At 42.0% G+C, this 23,132-nt stretch overlaps 1 protein-coding gene across 4 annotated transcripts in view; it reads right to left on the bottom strand.

Moving 5' to 3' along the window:
* Window positions 1-23,132, bottom strand: part of thada (THADA armadillo repeat containing) — a 124,181-nt gene that overhangs the window by 73,641 nt on the left and 27,408 nt on the right. For all 4 annotated transcript variants that reach the window (XR_015719927.1, XM_087850381.1, XM_087850380.1 and 1 more), the window contains exons 23-28: window positions 20,787-20,919; window positions 18,620-18,742; window positions 18,323-18,445; window positions 18,050-18,141; window positions 10,309-10,398; window positions 3,647-3,778 (exon numbers count right to left, since the gene is read on the bottom strand). Coding sequence is in view for 3 of the 4 variants with exons in the window: in XM_087850381.1 (XP_087706507.1) it covers window positions 3,647-3,778; window positions 10,309-10,398; window positions 18,050-18,141; window positions 18,323-18,445; window positions 18,620-18,742; window positions 20,787-20,919 (693 nt within the window). In the remaining variant the exon portion in view is untranslated. The remainder of the gene's footprint in view (window positions 1-3,646; window positions 3,779-10,308; window positions 10,399-18,049; window positions 18,142-18,322; window positions 18,446-18,619; window positions 18,743-20,786; window positions 20,920-23,132) is intronic.

The following is a 23,132-nucleotide window of genomic DNA, read 5'->3' as shown; positions in this document are numbered from 1 at the left end:
GAAAACACTGACTCGTTTTAAATCTCATTCCCCAAAATCTTACCCTAAGCTTAAGCATCGCAACTTAAACGAAACATTAAAGGTAGACGTAGCCATGGAGACAAAGACACCCGCCCACCAAAAAAAAGGCCACTGCACTAACAATAAAGCCAAATCCCACAACTACTGTATATCTCCTCACAAAGCATGCTACAATACCAGTTTTATGTCTCCTCACTATGCCAGTCCCTAGAGCAGGGCGATATGACCAAAAATATTTATCACGATATACATTTGAAAATTTGCGATAACGATATAACTGACGATATAACTGACACTAGACAAAATACTTTTCAACTCCACAACTTTATTTGTGCAACAAAAAAAAAGCCCCATCAATGTATTTTCACTTAAACAAGCAGCTGTTTTTTATGTGCATTAAAGTTATATAAAAATGTAACAGTGCAAATTTCTTGCTGACAGTTTAACCAAAAGGCATTTCCAGTGGAAATTGGCCGACATATCCTCAGCATAACCATGTATAATATCCACAAAATTTGAAAAGAGGTTATACACACACAATATGGTAATATTATGTTGAAGCACCGTACGTATCACTCCGCGAGGCGCCTGCCTACGATAGCCGTAATGCTCCAACAATCCATCAAGCGGTGCGGCTTCGTAGCTTAGCAAAGTCGTACTAAAACATTTGACAGATTTTCAAACGCCATGTACATAAAATGTTTTGAGGTCAGTAAACACAACCAGAATTCATACATAAGGCACACGGGATTATAAGGGGCACTGTCGACTTTCAGAAAAATCAAAGAATTGATTTAAAGTGTACCGTATTTTTCAAAAAACACGGTAATAACGTCGTTCCGCTAGCATGCTCTACCAAAAATAGTGCTTTGTTGTGTATCTGACGGACGAAAGCCAAACCAGTTCCACACTGAAGTTGCAGCATTTTTACAAACCACTTCTGCTTCATCCGTTTCATTCAACGATCCGCTTTCACCCTCATTCTCCGTCGCCGCCGGCACGCTTTTTTCGCCATGTGCGTATGAAAACAAAGGCACCGCGCATACGCGTTTTACCGAAATTCTATCGCGATATTTCATTTTCTTGTCGTTGCCCAACATTATACCGGTATTACTGTGAACGGTATGATATGGCCCAGCCCCTACCAGCCCACATACAGCACCCACATGCAAGCACTATTATCTAAACCATCAGTAGTGCATTCCAACCTCAAGGTCAAAGCTTAACTCCCTATATCCTCCCAAACACGTGCGCACACCCACACACACAAAGTCTGACGCACAAGCTATCCAGCTGTAAAAATACTGCATCAATCATCTGGCTGGACAATTTACACATTAGATAAACTATTCAGAATAGCTATAGTGACAGAATAGCTTAAAGAAATGTAATCAGAAGGATCTGCCTTGCACACACATAACACAATAGTGATTTCCATACAAAGTGAAAAAGCCTTCACACCCATCTTTTCTTTGCCACAAAGCATCACCAGCTGTGTGCTTGCATTCCAGAAAAAATGAGCTTCAGTCTCCACCACCTTAGTTGTGCTGCTTTTATTTTATACACCTTATCAAGGTGCTGTTGAAGGGTGTAGGCGTGTTAAATGCTGAGATCAGGTATTTTTTTCTTGGGATGCCAAATCTTGTGGACACACAAGGTTGAAGCTTACGGTTCTTATTTGCAGGTGCAGCATAAGAACATGTTCCAATAATATTTGTACATTTCTCCATTAGAGGAATGTAACAAAATGAAGTTGTGACTAAAGTTTCCTACTCGCCTGAGAGGTTCACTCTCCAGTAAACAGCGCGTGGATCCAGACGAGCTGCAACGCAAGACAACACACACATGCGCTGCTCGCTGCAGGAACAGCTCACACTAGATGGGTGTTTTGTCTTAGTGTGGAAAGACACAAAATCCTACAGACGAACAAAAAACAATCTCTCTTGTAGCCATGGCGAAACATTAGATTATATCACAGGGATTGTACCAGTACTGAAAAACAACAATGAAATGATGACAGCACAAGATGCAGAAACACCTGCGCAAACAAAACAAATGAAAGAAGCCCCGCACACACACAAACACACAAAATGTTTAGACCTTTGCTGATTGTAAATTGTTCTATAGTTAGAAAGAAAAGTTCAGATAAACTTAGTTTGAGAGGTTTATCACAGCTGAGTGAGCAGGTGTGAGACTCTCTTGGGTTGGACAGAATTCCTTTGGTTACATTTTTCCTTTCAGACTTTACATAAGCAGGCAAAGTGACTGGAAAAGGCAGGGTGGCAGAAATGCTCATTCAAGTCCACTGTTATGAGTGGAGGGATGAATAGTGACAGAATCAGTTTGACAGATGTTTCCAAGGAAACATCACAACGCAGGGACGACAGTCATGAAATAAAAGTCATGTGTGTGCCAATCCAGCACGGCCAAAGTTTCTAATAATGAAAGGTCAGCGTATGAACAAATATTTCCTCTGAGGCAAAAGCACAGCCTTCCCTAAAGCCTGTGCTTTTCTCTATTAATGGCATAATTGATATCCGGAATTTTGCAATGTCAAAAACAGCTCTGACTGGGAATTAGGGTTGGGCGATATGTAAAGATTTTCCAACAGACAATTGTCAGTCCAATAATCGTCGATGGGCGATATATTCGTGCATGCGCAGGATGACCGGAGCAATGTAATCATGCAGACTGATTTGCGCATTTACAAAACAGAAGAAGTCCAAACATGGATGAACTAATCCCCTAATTAATTGTTTATCGCATTAGTCGTCATGACGGCATGTTAACGCTGACAGTTGGCTTTAAACCAGATGAAAGAGGGAAACCTAAGGAAGTAACCAAAGCGGTGTGCCGCTTGTGCAGATGTATAGTGCGAGCAAAGTACTCAAACACGACTAACTTGCATGAGCATGCACGTGTCCACCATCCGGCTGAGTATGCTAGGCTATCACCAGCTTCTGCAGCTCCATCAACAAGCATTTGGGCGCACTCTGAGGAGGGTGCATGTGCTCGCAGATGAACGAGGGTGCTGTTAAAACAGCGCTACTATTTTTTTTTCCTTCTGTTGACTGCTTCTATTAGCGCCATCATTATTAGCAAACTTACTCATGGGCAAATAAATAAATCACCTTTGTAAAAACGATCAACGATAGCTGATATATTCATCCAATCGCCCAACATTGAGTGCATACATAAAAACATCATTAGAACATCGCTGAACTGACTACCACATCAAAAGAAGAAGACGAATAGAGCGGATGAATCTCCATGTCTCAGTCAGAATGCTTGGTGTGGGTTAAAACATCCTCCACTTCACAGAAAGCAGCCACAGTCCTGACCACCCGGGTCACATGTTCACTGTATGTAAGAAGACAGGAGAGAGAAATCCACTGGAGTGTATCAAACCAGCAGAAAACATATTTGGGTCTGGATGCGTTTTGCTTCCCTGGAGACACTGCTAAGTCCCCTGCTTTGCCTCTTTGTGGTTTGGGCAAACCTGTAGAGTCCATGCAGCTGAACTGCGCTGTTTGTGAAACTAAGTCACATTTGTAGAAAATCATCAGTAATGGTCTCAGTTGTTGTGACTCCACTGTACCTGTGCGTGCATGCGTAGATCACCTACCTCATGATGAAGGGCATGAAAGGTGCGAGCCCCAAAGGAGAAGAAGATCCATCCATGGGAGAAGGGTAGAGCCGACTGAGAACCAGCAGCAGCAAGAAGAGACTGGGGTGCAGCTTCACCTGACCGCTGTCACTGAACATGTAGACAAACACAAAGAGCACACAATTAACGTTATCTAGAAAGTAAAAGTCATAAATCATCAATGGTAAAGCCCTTAAATGAATGGATACTTCAAGGCGACACTCCTGTCGTCGCTGTAATGGCAGAGAACTGATAAACTGAACGCTATAATCTTCTTCAGACATGATCATGAGGGACTCTGTACACATAAAAGAAGTTGTTAGCAAAGGGAAGGGCCTGAAACGTGGGCGACTTAGCTGCTATATTTAGCGAGTTTTCAGACCCCCTTAGCGACTTTTTTTCTAAAAAGCGACTAGCGACAAATCTGGCGACTTTTTCTGGTGTTATTGGAGACTTGTTTATGACGACTTTTTGACGTGAAAGGGTATCGCTTTTACTCTGAACAAGCAGCGGGTGCTGCCGTGGGCACCTCACCCGTGCCAAAGCGCTCACGGGCGGAGGATAGTCCTCCCCCAGCTGCTATCAGGGCAGGAGATGTTCACACCTATGCGTCCAAACTGCAAATGAATCGCGCATGAGCGAAGCCGCTGCTCCCGCACTGACTGTAACGCAGTCAGTTCTTCTTTTACTGTTATGCTGTTTTGTGGATCACAAGATTTAAAACTACTTATAAACACACACACACAGTAACTTCACCAGAGTGCCTATTTCGGGCCACTTTTGCGGTGTTGTGCCCAAAATTGATTGTCTGCCAGAAACTGATTTCCGGTATTTGCCAAAAACTGATTGCTCGTATTTAAACTGCTATAAGTAACTTGTTGGGCTATAATATGTGAAACATACGTCAAATGCATCCCTTATGGATGACATAAAGTCATCTTGAGCCACAAACAACATTCGTGTAACAAGGGAGAAGCCGCAATCAGTTTTTCAGTGACCTTTATAAGTTAAGAAAATCTCATTAACATTAAAAATGTCTTTTGTAAGAGTAAGTTAGCCAGGAGGACAGCAGAAATGACAGCAAATATTACAATAGTTCAGTAAAAATATTTTAAGTGGGGATAAAGGACCGGATTGGTTATAATGTAAGTACAATGACACAGAGTTGTAAAGACAATTGAAAAACTGATCATTTTTTAATTCTATATATAACCCCTTTGTAAATCCTGTTCACCGAAGTCTATTTACGAACATAACTAAACATATTACACATAAAAAATACACAGAAACATTGGAAATCAGTTTTTGGCACAACACCGGTCCAAGCCCGGATAAATGAGCAGGGTTGGAATTGTGACATTAAAAAAAAACAATAATTGCTAAAAGAAATTTATTACATTTGCACGATCAATTATACAAATTAGGTGATGGCGTCATTTAGCGACTAATAGCGACTTTTAGGACAGCCAATAGCGATTTTCAATACTGAGGAGTTGGCAACACTGGCTCAAGTGAAGGGTTGTTAACAGCCCATAGATAAATGTGGGGCTTATGCTAACATGCAGTCAAACTCTATGAAGTTGAACTTCAGGAGTCTCTATGGCAGAACTGCACAGTAATTCTGTCTTCACTTTTTTGCCCTTTGCTAAGAGTTCATAGTTAAATGAGGATATCCTCTTGTCTATCGGCTGACTATGAAGCTAAAGCAGCAGACGATTAGCTAAGCTTAGCACAGAAAGACCGAGCTAACGAACAGCACTTGTTAGCATAGCACTAGCAGTTAAAACGTTAAAATCGGTGTAGTGTTCACGTGACAGGAACACGAGGAAAAGCGCTTTTTAGCTCCTGGAATTGGTGGTGAGAAATAAACAGTCTGGTGCGGCGCTCACTGCAACAGGATCAAACAGTGAAAAGTCACCTGAAAAGCACAAATAACCAAAGTTACCGTGCAAAATTTAACTGGCCTAAATTCCTCTTGCTTTTTAATAGACTCTGCATGTCTAAAAACCACCCACGCTCTCAAACAGTCATGTCCTCATCAGTCCTTGAACCGAGCTTTTCACCTCCCTCTTCTCCTCCATCCAAGTCTCATCACTGCCAGCTGAGTCAGAATGGAAAAGTGTCTCTCTGCCAGCGGTTTCACAGTTTCACTCTGACACACTGCAGCGAAGGAAGCAGGGAGGAAAACAGAGACGGGGAAAGAAACAAGGACTCAAAGAGCAAAATAAAATTAACCTTATGTAGTATCAACAACGAAGTGCAGCCGCGCTTTGCCTTCACGAGCTTTAGTTTTTCCTGTCTTGAATATAGAAACATGAGGAGGAAACAGTGTTTCAGCTTGACGCTGAACTTTGTGAAGGTCTGCTAATGTGACTGTGTGTGTATCAGGAGAGTAGTACATCCTTTGGGCCCTGTCATTAGTCATGAGGATCTCAGAACGGAGACCTTCCCTCCCCTCCTTCCCCGAGAAAACATCGTATGCTTTTCATTACTTTGTTAAACAAAACACTCACAGAGAACCGTCCACTGGGACTGCCGCAGATCGGCAAGATGGGAAATGTAATAGCGGCCCAATTAGTAACAGGTCTAATGTGTTTAATGTCACAGTTCAGTCAAGCACAGCAGGACAGGATGTGATGTCACAGAAACAAGGGACTGGGCTGGTGGTGGAGAGGGGGGCATACAAGGCCTTGTTGGGATGCAGCTGAAGGCAGAAACATTTGACAGGATAAAAAAGCGACTCTGTGGTATTTAATGCTGTCAGATCCTTCTGTGAATGTTTGCTTTCTCTAACCCAAACTCCTCAATCATCTTCAACAGCCGGGTGTTTGATGAAACAGCCTTTGTATCGTTTAGAAAGAGAGTGGAAACAGAGCGCTGACCTTAAGTATATGAATTCTTCATTTAGAAAGGAGTGAAGGGGACACAGTAGCAAAGAGACACCAAAGAAGCTCTAAAGTAAAGTCAAGCTGCAGCTTACGATTTATTCCACTGGTAGACAAATAAATCATCCACTGTGTTTAGAAAATGACTTGGAATATGATCCGAAAACTGTTTTCTTTGGACGTGCAGGCAGAGGCAGATAAGATGAAGCGCTGCTACAAATCAGAGCGGATTAAAAATGCGGGCGGTGACCTGAAATACTTTTGCAGATAAATTTGCTTTGCTACGCAGAGATAATAAAATTTGAAATCTGAAACAACAAGTCGGTCTTGGAGCATATATGAGAGCATGCTTAGGCCCCTCCGAGATAGTCTTTTCAAAATTAAATTTAGAGTGTTTAGAGTGAGTGCATATACAAGCAGACACTGTGAGACAGGAGGACTATAGGAAGTACTATAGGAGGTAAAACAGAGGATACCAGAAACAAACGCTACGCAAAATGTACTCACAGGTCATTCAAAACCCTCCATTTAATAATCAGGAATCAAAATAAGAAAGGCACTGGCAGAACACATAAATAAATAAATCTGATTATTTTGGTCTGGACAGTTTTCTTCCCCCGTGGCATTTGATGAAGCTGATTCTTAGTTGTTTTTTTTTACCTTGCTTCCTTTCATTTAAGGAATAAAACAAGTGAAATAAATAATAACTATTAAATAAGTCAAGAAACGTGCTCACCTGAAGCCCCGGTCACACAAACATCGAGACCCCGCTAAACGAATTTACATTTTCATTTGCTAGGTAGCTGGTGGTTGCTTGGTGTCAACGAATCTGCATTTCTTCCCCAACAACCGGTGGTTGCCAAGAAGTTGCCAACTGGTCTCAAGGCCTGTGTGAATCTGATATACAATCTGTGACTCTGAGCCAAGATTCGGTTTGCAGACATTGAAGGAAGGAGAAGCCTTAAAGAACAGTCCCATCACATATACACTGTGATAATACTGGATGCTAACATTAAGCATGAACAGAGTTTAAAAAAAAAAAAAGAAAGAAAACAATGATAGTATATATGTGCAAGTAATGTGTTAGCAAAAAGCCGTGGTTTCAGGGATTTTAGTCTATTCTCGGATCTTTAAGTGAAGGGATATCTGAGGCTGACAGTGGGTGGATAAGAACTGTGAATCTTTCTCATCTAGAAGATGTCTGCACAGTCTGATTACCTAAGGACCAGACACTCCTGCACCAGGAAGGACCCACTGCAGCAGGATAAGGTCTCAGAGTGGATCTGAGACAGTCAGGGTATCACATGGAGTCTGTGCGACTTTCTGAAGCAGTCTACTAGGGTCCACTCGGGTCTCAGTTTCGTCATCAGTGGGTCTGTGTGGAGCTCCATGTGCCTGCCTGGTTTTTGTGACTGCGTGGACTCATCCACTTAGAATGGGGTGGCTGTAGCTCAGGTGGCAGAGCAGGTCAGCCACTAATCAGAAGGTCGGTGGTTCGATCCCAGGCTGCATGCCAAATATCCTTGGGCAAGATACTAACCCCATGTTTGCCTCCTGGTGGTGGTCAGAGGGCCCGGTGGCGCCAGTGTCCGGCAGCCTCGCCTCTGTCAGTGCGCCCCAGGGCAGCTGTGGCTACAATGTAGCTTGCCATCACCAGTGTGTAAATGTGTGTGTGAATGGGTGAATGACTGAATGTAGTGTGAAGCGCTTTGGGGTCCTTAGGGACTAGAAAAGCGCTATACAAATGCAGGCCATTTACCATTTCATATTGCAATGCGCCCACTATGCATGCTCTCCAGGTGCCGGACTTTAAGTGGAAGTCTGAAATCTAACAGGAATGACTGCTGGGCCGTTGGGTTTCCAGCTCTCCACTTAACGTTCACCGCCGCGTCTCCAAACTCTTTCACGTGTATCACAGGTGCTCGTTGTGAACCTGCTGCTATCTGTGAACAGGATGGTGTGCAAGTGGTTCATCTGCCACTTTTGGCGTTCTTGGGCAAAGGACCTAATGTGATGCTCATGGAGTTTGGTTCTTACTGTTTGACTGGATAAATGTACACGAGCAGCTGTCTGGTGGTTACTTTGTAAATACATACAATGAATTCACAATGTTTTGTGCTTTCTAACTCAACACAATCATATCCCTGAAGTTCACCTGACTTTGTTTGACACCATGATGAGTATCTTTATCTTCATTTAAGGATAGTATATGTAAAATATATGGATATACAGTGTAACATGTTGGCAAAAAAACAAAAAAGGAGAATAATGGCAGAAAGATGATGCTTTAAACAATATTTATATAACAATAAAATAAAAACAGTTTAAACTCATGATGGGAGTCATTTTTAAGAGGTAAGAATCAGAGTGTAGGGGGTTGATTATACAGAGATCACTGTTCAGCTGTACAGGCAGTGATAACAGGTCATCTCTCACAGTAACCAGCTGCTGTCAGGGAAACACCCTGTACACTAGCTGCCTGCATCAAACACTTGGTGACTCTAATAAGGCTTGAATGCCTGTAGAGAGCATGCCATGTGCTGGTCCATCTGCATTGCTTTGCTATCAACAAGTGAAACTGAGCTTTGGGAGCTAATAAAGCTCATAAAGTAATGAAAAGCGTCTTTTATCAGGAGTAAAGACTTCAGAATTGTTTGAATCCATACAGCTTTGAAAACTGTTTAATAGTCACTACAGTGAGTATTAAAAGAAGATAATCAGAGTCAGCTTTGCAGGTTTAAATACTGCCACCAAAAATTTTATTTAAAAACTATGATTACAAAGCTCATCAATGCTGAAACATGCCAACATCAGCAACAATAATGCTTACTGCAGAAAGAAGCACATACTCTGCTTGTCCAGTGTTTTCTATGTCAGCTTGTGTATTACTACACATCTCGCAGCTTTAGTAATAAGAGGGATTTCTGCAGGAAGGGCGGATTACATAATCCACAAATATACAGCCTTACACAGGTCCAGATCCTGCTTCTATAATCTTTCCTATATCGTTGGCCTATTTTGGAAACACACTCTTTCACGTCTGTTTAAAAAACCACTAACAGTAGCCCTCTTACCTCCAGACCTGCAGTGTATGGCTACAGTTTGGTGTGGTTGGTCTGTTTGGGTGGCGCAATACGCTGAGATGTGGGAAGTCAGACAGCCGGGATCTGGTTCCGTGGGAAATTTGCAAATGTTTTAACAAGGGTCGCGGGGAGTAGGGGGGGAATTGTGAAAGAGCTGGCCTGAAAGAGCTTTCAATTAATTGGATCCATATTAAGATAAGGCCGCCTGGGCAGCTGTTGGATGACTCATATGCTTTTAAAAAGGGAGTCTGGAGTGAGCTGACAAAGATAAGACCGATGAACCCAAGTGGACCCAACTCTCCACTCCAAAAACTGTAGCAAAATCTCAACAAGACGTTTGTTTTATTCGCTCGTAAAGCTCTGTCCTTTGAACAATTGTCTGTCAGCTAAGCAATTTAGAAAAAGGCCCACATGAGAATTCAATGCAGAGGAAAAAGAGCCGAGCTCTTTGGGAAAAACCTAGCTTCCGGACTGATGAAAAGTTGCGCTATCCTTGCTTCTTCCACCAGAAAGCCTGCCAGTGCAAAAGCACCACTGCTTAATCAGCTTAAGCAAACAAAAAAGGCTGCCTTGTAGAGCTGAAATGCAAGTCAAAGTGAACCCATAATAAGACCAAGGATGTGCGAAAAGCCACGGCAAGTGTGCGTGTGTGGATTTAAGAGCGCCACCTTACCTTTCCACTGTGGCTGCAGCTTCCTCCAGCTGGTTCAGAAGGAACGGGTATAGAGCCGGAAAGCGGGTGAAAAACTCTCGACCCGTCATCCTGCAGGCAGAGAGAGAGAGAGCTCTTACAACGACAATCAGAAATAAGGATTCACAAACAAGCATCTTTGATATATTCGGTGAAGTGTATAGTAAAGGTTCCATATAAAATACGATCTGCCAATTCATTAGGTACACCTGCTTAAGCGCTCATAGATGCCGATACCCAATTAGCCAATCAGATGGCAATACCACAATGTATTCAGACGTGTATTCAAACATGGTCAAAATGACCATAGCATGGTTTTCAGAAGCAGGCAGGTATTTCAGAAACTGCTAATCTATGAGGAGTTTCCCACACAAGCATCTCTGGGGTTTACAGAGAATGGTGAGGAAAACAAAACATATCCAGTGAGCAGAAGTTCTCTGGGTGAGAAGGCCTTGTTGATGTCAGTGGACTGGCAGAACTGGCAGTAAAGCAACTACCTGTTACAATCAGGGTATGCAGAAGACCATCTCTGAACACACGTGCAGATGGGCTACAGCAGCAGAAGACCACACTGCTCCTGTCAGCCAACAGCATGAAATTCAGGGTAGAATTCCCACGACAATAGAAGCTTGGGAAAACATTGGCTGGTCTGATGAGCCTCAATTTCTGCCGTCATATTTGGATGATAGCGTCAGCATTTTGAATGACATGAAAAGACGGATCCACCCTGCCTTTTTTTAATGATGTGGGCTGGAGGTACGTCCAGGACCGCTGTAGCACCAACTGAACATCATTTAAATACCACAGTCTACTCTACCTGAGGATTGTACCCGTCAAGTAGCAAACATGCCAAGTCACAAAGCTTAAACCATGAAAAAAAAATGACTTGTTGAACATGACAATGAGTTTAATTGACTAAAATACCCTTTAAAATCAGCTCTGTCTAATAGACCTTTGGGATGTGGTGGAACGGAAGATTAATGCTACGGAAAACCAAAAGTCATAAGAAACTACTTGTGGTCACACACTGTGGTACGACACGTTTCACACCAGGTGGCATCCAGCTTTAACACCACCACCAACAAGGTAGCTGCTGCCCCTGGATTATTTAATATAATCACATATATGACATATATATACATAATTAAATATACATACATATGTGATTAATTTCAAGCTTGAAAAGTGCACATTAAAATAAATGCAAACTCAGAGCAGCAGAGGCCGAGGAACTTGCCATCCCTATAAATGGAATTCGGGTATTTTTTCTTGTTTTTCCAAGCTGTAATGCAGGACTTCCTCTTGAAACTCGCAGGGGGCAGGCTTAAGCCAAAACTCAAGAAGGCTGCTATTAAACAGTCACAGGACTGCGCTCACACACTGCTGCTCTGCCTGAAGAGTAAATAGACTCTGACAAGTGAAATATGTGGAGCCCAGCCTTTATAGCAGACACTGAAACATTAGAGTAACAAACCTAAAAAAGAAAGAAGGAATAAAGCTGGAAAGTTTATTACTTTTTGGATTGCTTGTCTGCGTCTGTGAGGTTTGAAATATTATAGTCTGAAAAATGCTGGATGTAGAGCAAAGGAACATAGAAAGAAGGGCTGTTTGTTTGTAAGGAGAATTATTATGCAAAAAGAGAAATGAATGAAAATGAGCCCCTGTGGAAAAAAGTACTTTACCAGACGCCACTGAGCTAGAGTCGAAGATCGGAAGCAGCTGGGAAGCAAAACAGAAAGGGGATTTCAAGCTACAAAGACATTCACAAGTAAAGCAAGTATAATGTTAAACAAGAGGACAAATAAAAAAGGAAACTAGTAGTTTTATTATGCTCCAACTTGAGCTTCATTTACTTAAATTACTGTTAGTTGTGATTAAATTCCTATGTACCAGGAACTCCCCTTCTATAAAAGTGACAAACAGTACCAAGTCGAGCCATAGGCGATGGGGGGAGGGAGGTAATGGAGGGAGCCTCCTGCCAAATACTGAGAAGCTCTGATAAGGAGACGTTCTCAGGATAAATACTCGATGTCTAAACAAATCAAACCTTAATGTTTGCTTACCCACACCTACAAATGGAAACTGATCTGTGTGTGGATCCATATATCCACTGCACCCCTTTTGCTGTCACATGTTTCTGCTTATGTATTCACACACACGTCAATAAAATGACAAACTTTATATTTAACACGGGCGGTCTCTCTGCTACAACCGCCATTCAGCCTCAGGGCCAATAAAGTTTTTATTTAACTCGACTCATCTAAATAAAGTCATTCCTAAAGGGAAGAGGTCTGCTCTGCCAAGCACTCGATCACAAGACTGGAGAGATCACATAGTGCTTCAGTCACAACTGGATTCTACACTACAAACACACACACACACTTATTTAATATAAAACACACGATCATGGTTCTGCACATCCACCCCAGTAAACATGCTGACTTGAATCAGGTCAAATGGGATGCCTGTTTGTGTCTTTCTCTCCTTCCCCTGGAAGGCGTCAGAGAAGGAGAGAGGAGGAAGGCGTAGGGCTGTTTGATATAACGATATATATCCGATGACGATATGAAAACGTCTGTTTCATATTATGCTCTCGTTTGTTTCATGGTGTCGCAAAATAAACTATTTACTGCAATTTTTTTTTTTCATCGTTTTGATGGTCACTGTAGAATTTCTTGAAGTTCTCTCTTTCTCTTATATTTAATATAACCAACCTACGGACGGGCAAGCGACTGTTTTTATTCGTCGTCGTAAAACCATCGCGTGGCTCCGCCGTCCACTTCTTTATTTTCCACATAAACCTTTCACAATAAACCTGAAGATTCTGTTGAGAATTTTCAAAATAAACTGAATCACGTGAAATAGTATGAAGAGTGTTTAATTCAATTCAATTTTATTTATATAGCGCCAAATCACAACAAAAGTTGCCTCAAGGCGCTTCGTAGATACAGAGAAAAACCCAACAATCATATGACCCCCTATGAGCAAGCACTTTGGCGACAGTGGGAAGGAAAAACTCCCTTTTAACAGGAAAAAACCTCCGGCAGAACCAGACTCAGGGAGGGGCGGGGCCATCTGCTGCGACCGGTTGGGGTGAGAGAACGGACGAGAATCTAAAAAGAGCCGTTAGGTGCTAAAAAATAAGCCTTAGAACAGGCTTTTCCCCGCAGCACGCTGTGTAATAAATACTCACAAGGAAAAATTGCGGCCGTTTCAACTTATGTAACACTCGACCTCAGGTACACGACGCCCAGCTGAAAACACTGCACGCAAATCGAATTGCCCGAGATTCACCGAAAATGTTACATTTTTGTGATATATAACGTTGTCGGGACGATAAATGTCACATCGGGATATGAGATTTTGGTCATATCGTACAGCCCCACAGAGGTGTATGTGAAAAGGTCGTGTCTCGTTTGTGGGTTCATAGTTGTTACACCAACAGGTGACGGAGAAAATAAACTAAAGGTATTTTAATAGCATCTGTTTGTCTGGGACAGGTCTCTCTTGCAAATGAGACATTGGATCTCAATGTGACTACCTGTATAAATAAAGGTTAAATAATATTTTAAAATACATTTTTATTCTTCTTCACTACATTTCACGACCAAAAACTGTTTATTTTCAGTTCCATCAACTATGAGATATGAATCATGATTCCTGCAGTACAACAATTTGATCACACTTAGGTCCTTGACTGAAGTGCTGACATGCTTCAATTGATAGAGTTGTTGGACTTTTTCGACTGGAAACAACAATTTTTAGAGTGAAATTTTAAATTTGCTTCTCATTCTGATGAAGACGGTGCCTCAGAATGACCTTTTGGGCCATTTATAGGAGCCAGAACCACTGAACTAAAATAACTGTCACGTAGCTGCAGCCATCATCAGGTTGACCAGCTACAATAGCACAACAGTGTTTGCGCAATGATACATCAGCGGTTACACACTAGCTCCACACATCCGCCTATAAAAAAATACATAATTTAAATATAGCTTGCCTAATAGGTAGTTTCCTTTTGCAACTCTGCACAACTTCCCATTCTGATCGTTCGCACTTGTATATTTGCAGCACATTCAGTGAGCGCAGATGGGGAAAAGAGGATGAAATCTACCGAGAAGGGTCATTTGTAAAGAAATCTATTTGTAGGTGGGGCCAAAAATGGAGTTTTCCAAGGAAAGTTTCCCGCAGCGAAGTGGCACAAAACGCAGTTGGGGTCATTCGTGGTGAATCCTCTCCCTCAGAAAGAAAAACGATCGATCGCACTTCTGCCTTAAGTTTAGATCAGAACAGGCTCTTTGAAAACTGCTGTTTGGTCTGAGTTAGTTTGACGGATGAACAGATTTAAGATCAGATTTGGTTTTTGGTTTTTTAGGGGAAGTCGTAGCATTTTGTGACTGCTCCTTGAGCCCATTTTTCTGAAATCAAACTGTGCTGCTGAAGTTTAAAGTGAGAAAAAACCTGACACTTATCTTGATCCCAGAACATTCCCAGTATCTTAACACCCGGGTTAGCACACACTGAATAGATCCCAGGTTCCTTTTTCCACTGCTATTCCAGAGCTTGTTACAACTGGTAGGTTTTTTTGTTGCTTGGAGTGCAGAGTGCAATCTTTGCTCTGTCAGTTTTGTTTATGCTCACGTTTATCTCAACAAACTGTATGGGATCAGCATCACTGTGCGGTCAGTGAGAGGCGAGAGGGCCCAGAGTCTGGAGCTTAGTGCAACGGCGATCGGCAAGCAAACGACGCGCCTGAATGTGAGCAACTTCGGAAAATACACAGCTGAAATTCCCACACACCCCGAAATGCTCAACCCTTTTAAACACACAAATACACATAATGAAACAAATAAACTGGTTTGTGTGAGAAAGAGAGATGCGTTTATGCTCCGGCTTCAGTCGACCAAGAAACACACACACACACACATCCGAATATTAGACTGGACAAGCTGTCACAATACATTTTCTGCTGCCACACTTCACAACCATAAAATCACGGTAATAACACAGACCAGACTTTGGAAAACACTCAAATTCTCAGAGACACAATTATAAATGAGACGCAGCTTTCTGGTGCTCGCACGCACAGCTCCATCCAGTGTGACCCACGCGTATTATGACTAACATGCTACAAGAAGAGAAAAATAATCAGAGACCAAGAACGCTGAAACACAAACATGTACCTCTTAAAGTCAAATGAAAGATTCAGGGTTCAAAAGCTAATTCTCTTCACCATCACCAGCACGCTCACACTCCCACAGGCACATAAAAATAACTCCCTGCATTAATAACGAGAATAAACAGATAAGGAGGAAGTGACTAACAGAGAGCTATGCAGAGGGCTCGACAACAGACTGAAAACACAAGTAAAAGCAGACAAGATAAAGTGCAGCATTGTTGGCTTGGTTAACGTTCAGCGGGCTTCAATAAGGCAGACAGTCGAAACACAGCACAGGGAACCAGACTGAGCACGACCCAAAACCCTGGGAAACTTTACCCCAGATTATACACGCAGTAACAAATCTCTTCTGAGCTGAATATAGACCCTGAACATAAGTGTCACACAGGCAGCCAAACAGTACATGCACATTATTACCATGTTTGTTTTAATGTGCTCGGAATATTAGACGGATCACTGTATCAGTTTCACCGGAGGAAAATAAGCTATCAGTCATGTGAGGGATTTATATATTATGGTTACAAGTTGTGGAAGGCCACTCTGCAGGGTTAGGGTAAGGGCAGTGAAGTAACGCTTAACAAGACGCAGAATCTGCAGTCGGGCCAACAGCTCTGTGATTCTGACAGCATGCTAATATTCATGTGCTGACAGGCTGATTTTATACAATGTTTTTATTCACAAAAACAAAGCACATAAAGAACAAAGTGGGAGCTGGGATGCAGAGAGCCTAGCGGTGCTCCCATCATTAGTGAGTGGTCTTATCAGCTTTCACCCCGTGATTACCACTGAAAAGGTTGAAAACCAACCTTCACACCAGCCAGATATTCTGCAGCCGTACAGCTTTACAGCAATACATCGAGCTGGCAGCCAGTGGAGTCGCGTCCCCTCGAGTTGTGCCTCCTATCAGGCAACCTGTTCAACTGCCTTGCGATCAAAGGTCGTGAGTGTGCAGCACATCCAAGATCTGGGCAACCAGAGAGCTCGTCACGAACTCCTCTGAACACAAAAGTATTCCAGAGGGATACTTATGTCTCATCTGCGTGACAGTTCAAGCTGTACAGGACAACCTCAGAGGTTTGTGTTACGCAGCACTTATTAGCAGGTATATGTGCGCGCTGTGAGAGTCACAGACAAAATGGAAGATCACAAACCAACTATCCAGTTATTCTGCGCTCGAGTTACAAACAACAGATTATAAAACATACTTAGAAAGAACACTCGATAAGCACAGGCTATAATTTTTAATTTCAAGGTTTCCAAACACTTGGATGGTGGTTTGACAAGGCTTTGGGAGCCTGTTAGAATTTAAGACTCTTTCTGAAACCTCAGAAACAATCCACAATCTTTCAAACGATCTCTGACAGCAGAGCTGATAACCTTCCAGCTAAAATAACGAACAGATACATTTGTCATTTACACAAGCCAAAACCCATTCTGGGTGACGGTTGTAGATCAGCACATAAATATATCATCGTATCCGAAACTCAGCATCTGACAGCTCTTCATCACCTGCGCTGTTGGGATTGCTAGTCTAAACATTACCGTCTTACTGCTTTTAAAGACAAAGTCTTCTTAAACGCCGGGTCTGAAACCAGGATTTATTTCAGCTCTGCTTAGTTTTATTTATTCTAGAGCAGTTCACAACAAAAAATAAGTTAGATCCTACAATATTAAAGAAAGAACAGGCATGATCAGCACTTGGTGACAGTGGAGAGGAAGAACTGCCTTTTGATTTAAAAAAAAACCCTCCAGCTGGAACACTCAGAAAAACAAACTCCTGCCAACACTGGCTGGTGATGAGAGAAAAAATGTGATCGAGCTCTTAAATTTTTAATAATTCAAGTTTCACAAAATAAGTTTAGTGATTCCATTCTCTCCGTTTTTAATCATCAGCCACTCTGTTCTCTATGTAAGAAACATAAAAGCAACCCAAGGTGCAAAAAGTGCCTTTGTTATGTTGTTGACCTCATCTGGGCCTCAATTACTTTTCATATTATATCAGTAACAGTAATTTAGTTGCAGATTACATTTCCAAGCAAGACTTCCTCTATTCTGTGCTTCCCATGTCATTTCCTTGTTGATATTCCAGGAACAGAGGAAAACCTGCTTCCTGCAGTCAGGAAGCCTGAGCAGAGTGAAAAACTGCCCTTCAGCCTGGGTGGTGTTACAACAGCACCCCTTTGTGGTTATATGGTGACATAACCAGTGTTTAACTGGGCCTTTTTATTATCTCGGCTTTAAGAACATGTAATGAGTGTTTGATTGTTGCTGTTGTTGTAGTACAAATATGGATTAATTACATTCAATGAACTGCAAATTTTGATTTAGATTTCTCATTTTATGTCTTGAATTATGTGATTTTTTTTGTTTGTTTGTCTGTTTTAAGGCAAATAATGCTCACTATTAAACAAGAGCTACATTTCTTTGCTGGTAAGAGCTTTTTCAAACTAGCAGTTGTGACTTTCTTGACCTTATACGCACTGATGCACACAGCTGGAAACTTGAACGGGGTAGGTGAGTTCAAGAGAGGCACGAGAAGCAAACCTGTTCTTTTTCGAGTGTTCGTCCTTCCCTTTCTTCACGCCAAAAATCCTTGTGATCAGAGTGCTGAAAAGAAGAGTAGAGGAGTTCCTCACCTGGGAAACAAAACAAATGGAGGTTAAGAAATTGGAAGACGAAGAGAGAGAAAATATAAAAGCTAATTATCACCATGGGTTAGTGAGTAACCGCCGATCAACTATGCACTCCAAACGTTGGTTTGTTGTGATGTTCAGATTACAATAAATCGAGGTAAAAACACAGGAAGTAAAGACTCACTGCCCAGACAGGAGAGGTGAAGCCCAGCACTGCAGCCTGCATCCCTTCTGAGACGAAAGGAACAATGTTTTCCCCCAGACGAGTGTCCCTGTACAGAGCTCTGAGGATGTTCAGAGCATGGACCTGTGAGCCACAGATAAAATTCAACCTTGAATACAGTGTCAGAAACATTAAGGCGATTATAAAAATGACCCTTTGTGCTTTTACAAATAATTGTGTTCAGGAAATCTCACTTCCTGATCTGTGAGGCTAAATCTGACTAGAATTATGATTAATGAAGCTGCTATGTGGCGAAACCTGAGGCACGGTGGAGGTGTCAGTGGTCTTGTCAGCAGAAGGCATGGCCAAAGCGATCAGCTCTCTCATGGTCATCTTCAACAGGCTGCAGCTGGACGACTTGGGCTCAGAGGAGAGCAGAGCCTGGGCAAGGAGAGAAAAAAAAAAAAACAGATAATGCTACTGTTCCCATCTTTTGTTTGTGAGGGGCAGCCAATCAGAAGACTTACAGGGAGCTAAAACTGCTTTATTTACAACTGAGGATGAAGTGAGGGGCTACAAAGACCTCGTATGAGATAAATAAGGATTATTTTTGAACTGTGAGGCTTGCAAAGCCATTTTAGTTCAAGAATAAAACAACAGACATATCCTATTTTAAAGACCTCGCCCATAATTTCTGTTTTTACTGATGAGCCTTTTCAAGAATCAATCACATGATGACATCAGGTGTGATATCCTGTGGGAGTGCTGGTACACTGCAAATAGCCCCTTTGCAGCTGCTGCATCCATCTATTAAATAGTCTATGCTTCAGGGTTTTATCGTGGCCCGCTAAACTGAGCTACATTTATATGGTAATAACAAAAAATACATTCATAAAATCCCATAAGTTAGTCTGTTCTGACAGGCTGACTGAACGAGATCATTTGTATCAGCTCGGAGTGGGAGATGGGAATGTGGGAGTGTGTGTGGAGGTGACGGCACAGTCATCTCTGCTGGAGCTGATGTGAGCCAGATGTGTCTGACCTACCTGGCTTATGGTAAAGACTTAGACCTTGAAGGATAAGATGGAGAGGGTGGGGGTGGGGCATATCTGGCTCTTATGAACTCTGAGGTTAGAAGCAGAGGAAGCCAAGAGGAAAAGGAGGGCTAGCCTGGTTCCTATGAACTAGTCAGGACCAGCATGAGCCAGCCTTCCCGGATCTGACTCCATGTCTGTCTAGGAATGTGGTCTGGAGTTCTGCCAAAGTGGCAACTTCTTCTTCTCAGACTTCCTCTGCTTCATTCACCATCATCTTATCTTCTCCGTCTCTCTTCATCCTCAGTTTTAATCACCCAGCCTACTTGTCAGGCTCTGTCCTGTTAAAGCTCTTCTGTTATGTTACTATTCATCACAGATAATGCTTAGAAAGTCTTAAAAAACAAAAAGAAAAACAACAGGATCAGGAAGACATCAGAGCCCTTAAAAGTCAATTTCAGAAAGTTGGTTAAGACTTTTGAAACACTGAAATTAATTTAAGACTAATGTGAAGCATCCCGTTCAATCAAGCTACGAGGCGCACGTGCCTCACACACGAAAACAACAGAGTCAGTGACATCACCGACGCGGCTGTCTGACCAAAACCACAAAAGAAGAGTAAGCCGCTTCAAAATGACTGCTGATAACATCCCCTCAGTCACGTCTAGTTTCGATATTAGGAATCAAAGGAAGTGAAGACGCGAGCTGAGACTAAATAAGAGTCAGAGACTAACACAGTGTTAGTAATTTGTGGGACTACTGACGGGAGGGACAACCAGACAGTGAGTGTGTGTGTGTGTGTGTGTGTGTGTGTGTGTGTGTGTGTGTGTGTGTGTGTGTGTGTGTGTGTTGTACGTCAGGGGAAAAAAAAAGATGCTAGATTAGGAAACAGAGTGTTCTTCCAGCACGAGTGCTTCACCGGTATGCCAAGAACTGCTTATTGCACTACTTTTGGGAGTAAACAGGAACAAAAACACACAGGGTTTCTATTGCAAAACCCTAATTTTGACCAAATGGTTACTGCTTATGGTCCTCGTTTCGTCTTCGGGATGACCGCTGCAGTTGGCAGTGACACATTTCTATTTGCAAAATTATTATTATTTTTTTTTTTTTTTAAAATCTGGAAGTTTTATCAGATGAAGCAAGAGAAGCAATCAGCTGCAACAAAGGGTCACTGTGTCCTGAGAGAGTTATACTCATGAAGAAATTGGTGTGACCACCAACATGACCACCACTCTACCGCACACTCTGCAGCAGCTAAGTCACAGGAATGTGATGTTTACTGACAAGCCTGTGGTTTCTGAAGTGTCGGAAATTTAAACATTAGGCTCTTGCCAACACTTAGAGTCAATAGCAAGTCCAGCAACAAATCTGAAACCTTACAAGCACCCTTTGCATCATCTTTTAGCCCATTTGTTCTGTTTATATCTTTAAAAATATTGCTTACACACCTGGATGTAGAAAGGTATTCCAGCACTTCGTCGCGTGGCGCACAGCTTAGATGATGGGTCGCTGGATTTGACCTCTTCCAGAACCTCAGAAAGCCAGCGAGCAGGAAGCTGCTGCAGGGCCTCACTTCCACTCCTTATACACAAACACACACAAAACAATGACATAGACGTAAGCAACAAAGACTGAAATCTTTTAAGTTTCCCTGTGCACTGTAGTCCATGCATAATACAGCCTCACAGTGAGGGCACAAACACCATCATGCAGTGAATGTGTACTGAAATCCAGTTTTCTCTTTCAGAGTACTTGTATCCAGATGTTCCTTCCCAGTATACTGCTGGTATTAAAGTACTCAGTATAAAAAACATGTATAAAAACAGCCACATGTTGAACAGAGCAGTACACAGCACTTGTTGCAAATAAGAGTGAACACAGACACTGAAACAGTTTGCTAAAATAACCGGCTAGCTGAGCCAGCAAGCTAACAGATACTTTCTTTTTATACGCAGGCAGCTGCAAATAATCAATAAATAGTTAAAGTAAAAGGTTTTGAATAAATGTTACAATATATAACTCAAAATATACACTGGTGAAGCAGCTAAAAGTAAATGGACAAAAATAGTAAGCTAAATTATTGACAAAGTAAAAAAGCAATGAATAAATGTTCAAATAGTATCTCAAAAAATGTTAATGGTAAAAACAGCTAAAAGGAGGAAAATGGTCACAAGTGTTAGCGTAAGTGGCTTTGTCAGTAATAGATAAATAGCTAAAATGCAAAATAAAATTGGTGCAAAAAAATTGTATAAGTGAGAAATACATTCCCAATCAAAAGTTTAAGACAACGTGAAAAAATGGCAAAAAATATCATATCATATAATAAATCACGAGGGACGCTCTCTGCAACATCTGGACAGAGCCAGTGGCCGTTTGACGCCCCTGCACCTCCTGAAGCTCCGTTGTTCCACTGAAGGAAAAAGCACCCCAGACCATTGTGGCGCCGCCTCCACTGTGACGCGTAGAAAAATCTCAGGTGGGATCTGCTTGTCATGTCAGTAACGTTGGAAACCATCAGAGAAGAAAACTTTCTTCCACCTTTCAATTTCCCATGTTTGGTGCTCAAAGTCCGGTCAGTTCTGTAGCGTTCAAGGAGACGAGGCCTTTGAAGACATTTTTGGTTTTTTAAACCCTTCAGTTTCAGATGCCGTCCGATGGTTATGGGGCTGCAGTCGGCACCAGTAACCGCCTTAATTTGGGTCGAGGATCGTCCAGTGTCTTGGCGGACAGCCAACTGGATCCTCCGGCTCAGTGCTGGTGAAGTTTTTTGGGTCTTCCACTTGACTTTTTGGTTCCAAAACCCTCGGGATCATTTAAGAAATTCCAAATGACTGTCTTACTGCTTCCCAGGATGGCGTCCCAGGATGGCGTCCCAGGATGGTGCGCTGCGAGAGGCCCTGCTTATGCAGTTCAACAACCCGACCACGTTCAAAAAGGAAATGTTTTCTTGCCTTTGTCACCAGAATGTCATGACAGTGACTACCTGACAGAAAATGACAATGAATCCACATTTTTGCACAGATTCGACCTTTAAAAGGCATGAGGTCCTAAACTTTTGATCAGCTGTAAAACAGCCTGTTTCAGTTTAACCATCATTTTCAATAAATTGCATGCTCAAAAAAATGTTTTGTCTCATTCCCATTTCTTCTTGTTGCATGTCGAAGCTCTGCTTGGAACCTTGTTAAATTCCAACTAAGCAAAACTGGATTTTTTGCAATTTTTCCAAGAGGTTTTAAACTTCCGGTCGGGATTGACAACAGCCAAAAGCAAAAAAGTAGATGGTTAAAGTATCTAAAATGATGTCACACGTATTCAGTAAATGGTCTGAAATAGCAAAAAGTGCATAATAAATATTAAAATATTTAGCTACAAGCAATGGCTAGTGGTTGAAACAGTTTAAAGTAATGAGTAAATGCAATACTTTAACTAAAACTAAAATAATGAGTAAGGAATGGTCTCAGTGGAAGGTTGGCTTTCAAGAAACCATTTTTCAGGAAGGGTAAAGGCCTTAGGTATTCCAGATTAAACAGTATGTACAGAGTACATCAGTAGAGAGGTACAACAGAGAGCGTCTACAACCATCTGTAAAACAGTGGAGGCTCCATCATGGTTTGGGGCTGCGTTTAAGCTGGTGATGTTGGGAATCTTGTTTGAATTCATCGAATTATAAATATAGAAATTACCATCAAAATTTGATCCACCATGCAATACAGTTTGGAAACCGCTTCATTTTTGATCATGACAGTGATCCCAAACAAACACACCAACAACCAACACCAATTAAGCACTGGCCT

This window comes from Neolamprologus brichardi, chromosome 13 (assembly GCF_056152115.1).
Source record: "Neolamprologus brichardi isolate AB-2024 chromosome 13, ASM5615211v1, whole genome shotgun sequence".
NCBI classification, from domain to species: domain Eukaryota; kingdom Metazoa; phylum Chordata; class Actinopteri; order Cichliformes; family Cichlidae; genus Neolamprologus; species Neolamprologus brichardi.
The sequence above is the reverse complement of the archived record's forward strand: the minus strand, read 5'-3'. Positions and strand labels throughout refer to the sequence as shown.